This window comes from Arachis ipaensis, chromosome B09 (genome assembly GCF_000816755.2).
Source record: "Arachis ipaensis cultivar K30076 chromosome B09, Araip1.1, whole genome shotgun sequence".
NCBI classification, from domain to species: domain Eukaryota; kingdom Viridiplantae; phylum Streptophyta; class Magnoliopsida; order Fabales; family Fabaceae; genus Arachis; species Arachis ipaensis.
In genome coordinates, this window is record NC_029793.2 from 138,336,567 (window position 1) to 138,339,234 (window position 2,668).

Sequence of the window (2,668 nt, forward strand, 5' to 3'; positions counted from 1 at the left end):
GCACCAATTTTTTTTAATTGAGTCCCTACACTTTTTTTTTCCTTTTATTTGAGTCCCTGCACTAATTTTTTTTAGTTGGGTCCCTATATAATTAAGTCAATTATTATTAAAAGAGATCTAATTGAAAAAAAATTTGACATAGGAATCCAATTAAAAAAATATATATAAAAACCTAATTAAAAATTTTACAAAACTATAAAGATCAACACAGTAATCAAATCATTAAAAATTCGTATATACTCTAATAGTAATAACAGAGAGTGAGATGGGAAGATCATAAAGCATGCATGTTTGAAGAAAATAATGATAATATGAGAAGTGTTATTGATGAAGATATAAAAAAATGCAAAACAGGTTGGAGCAGAGTTTGTTGGAACATTCATACTGATATTTGCAGCAACAGCAGGGCCCATTGTGAACAACAAGTACAACGGAGCAGAGACTCTAATGGGCAACGCTGCATGCGCCGGCCTCACCGTCATGTTCATAATCCTCTCAATTGGTCACATCTCCGGCGCCCATCTCAATCCATCCCTCACCATCGCCTTCGCCGCGTTTCGCCACTTCCCATGGACTCATGTCCCTGCCTACATTGCCGCGCAAGTCTCTGCCTCCATTTGCGCCTGCTTTGCTCTCAAGGGCGTTTACCACCCTTACCTCTCCGGCGGCGTCACCGTGCCTTCTAACATCACTGTTGGCCAGGCCTTTGCCACTGAATTCATCATCACTTTCATTCTCATGTTTGTTGTAACTGCCGTTGCCACTGATACTCGTGCTGTTGGAGAGTTGGCTGGTATAGCTGTTGGTGCCACTGTTTTGCTCAACATTCTCATTTCAGGGTACGTTCGTAATTAAGGAACCTTTCATTTCTTTACTTTCTGATTCATTGATTAATTTACGGTAATTTTTTTTTATTTTTACTTAACATTTAAACTAATTCTCTATTTTTTTAAGCTAAAAATGTTCACTCCTAGTATTTCTCGTAATTTGGAAAATAAAAAATTTCCTTTTATTTTTGTTCTATTGAAGTTATTAGACCAAGTGGAGCTTAAGGGACGATGACGTATCAGTAGGTTAAGTTAATTAACTCCTAAGTGAAATTATTAGATAGCACTAACTTGTAGTGTGTATAACAGTATAAAAAAATATTTAAAATTATTTTATATAACATAACATCTATAATTTTATAATCATAATATTCGTCATTATATATTTATCAAAAATAAATTTTGCTCAACTTTATCGATGCATCCACTTGGTACAAATATTTATGTAATAAACTTAGAAGATAGATTAATTTTGTCTATTTTTAAAAATCCTTGAGGTATTCTTTTTTCTCATAGCATTAAAAAATAAAGGTGTATGCATGTATTGAATAATTGGTTAGGCCAACAAGCGGCGGTTCGATGAATCCGGTTCGAACGTTGGGTCCAGCGGTAGCCGCAGGGAATTACAAACACATATGGCTGTACTTGGTGGCGCCAACACTGGGTGCCCTTGCAGGCGCCGGCGTTTATACGCTGGTTAAGCTGCAGGAAAGCGATGCTCATCCGCCGCGACAGACTAGGAGCTTCCGTGACAGGGCAGGCTAGCCCAGCAATCACATATACACATGCTGCTACCTCCCCCTCCCTTTTTGTTTCATATTATTAGGACCATATATATATTAAATAAATAAAATGTGTGGGGGATCCTTGGTTAATTATGCTATGTTTAGTTATGTGAAATTAAGTGTGTATGGTGTGCATATCAGATCCATGGAAAAAAAATAAAAATGATAAGATAATAAGAAGAGAAAAAACAAAAAACAAAAAACAAAAAAAAGTGTTTGGTGTGTTTTGTTTTGCGTTATCATTCACGCTAATGGGCGTGAAGCGTGATTTGACTATGTCATGCTTGTATTGTGGTTTGATTCAGTTATAATAAGAACTACCATTGTGTGTGTAACGATCCTCTTCTCAAAGTAATTTGTTTATTAGAAAAGAAAACTCCATAATGCACACGTTCAGTTTTGAAGTGTATTTAAGTGAAATTTAAATACTCTAAATTTTGAATTTTTATTTTAGAGGATAAAACGTAATCTCTTATTCTTGAATAATTTATTTTTTATATTTTTTTTTGGTCCTACTTATAAAATAAATGATAAGAGATCACTTTTTACTTTCTAAAGTGAAATTCAAAATTTAGAGGATCCAAATTTATTTTAGTAATACGATCATTTTATAAAAAAAATGATAGAGAATTAGTAGAATTTAGTATTTTTAATTATTAGTTAGTTAATAATATTTAAAAATATGAGATAAAAATATATTATTAAATAATTAGACTAAAAAATTAGATTTATGATTAAAAATAATAATAAAAAATAATAAATTTTCAATTTTGTGCATCCACACGTCCGTGCATCTGATTTTGTGCTTATCCGATTTTAATTTTAAACAATTATAAAATTTAAATGTTGAAATTGAACCTATGGATTTGTGTGGTGTTTGAAAAAAATTTAGGAAAACAGAATCTACTGTAATCTTTCACATTTGATTCTATAAGTGGGACTAAAAATAAATGAAAGAAAGAATAATAAATGGTTAAATTAAATATTGTACATTATCTAATTTTTTTTATTAAAAAAGATCCACTTCCAAAAATTTATATACACTAAAATCGACCC

The 2,668-nt window shown here is 32.0% G+C and overlaps 1 protein-coding gene across 1 annotated transcript; it reads left to right on the forward strand.

Moving 5' to 3' along the window:
- LOC107617929 (probable aquaporin NIP5-1) lies at positions 355–1,947 on the forward strand (the record flags this gene model as incomplete). Its single annotated transcript, XM_016319818.1, is given in 2 exon segments — positions 355–839; positions 1,388–1,947. Coding segments are annotated over 2 exon segments (690 nt in total), but the record flags the coding sequence as incomplete, so codon positions are not given.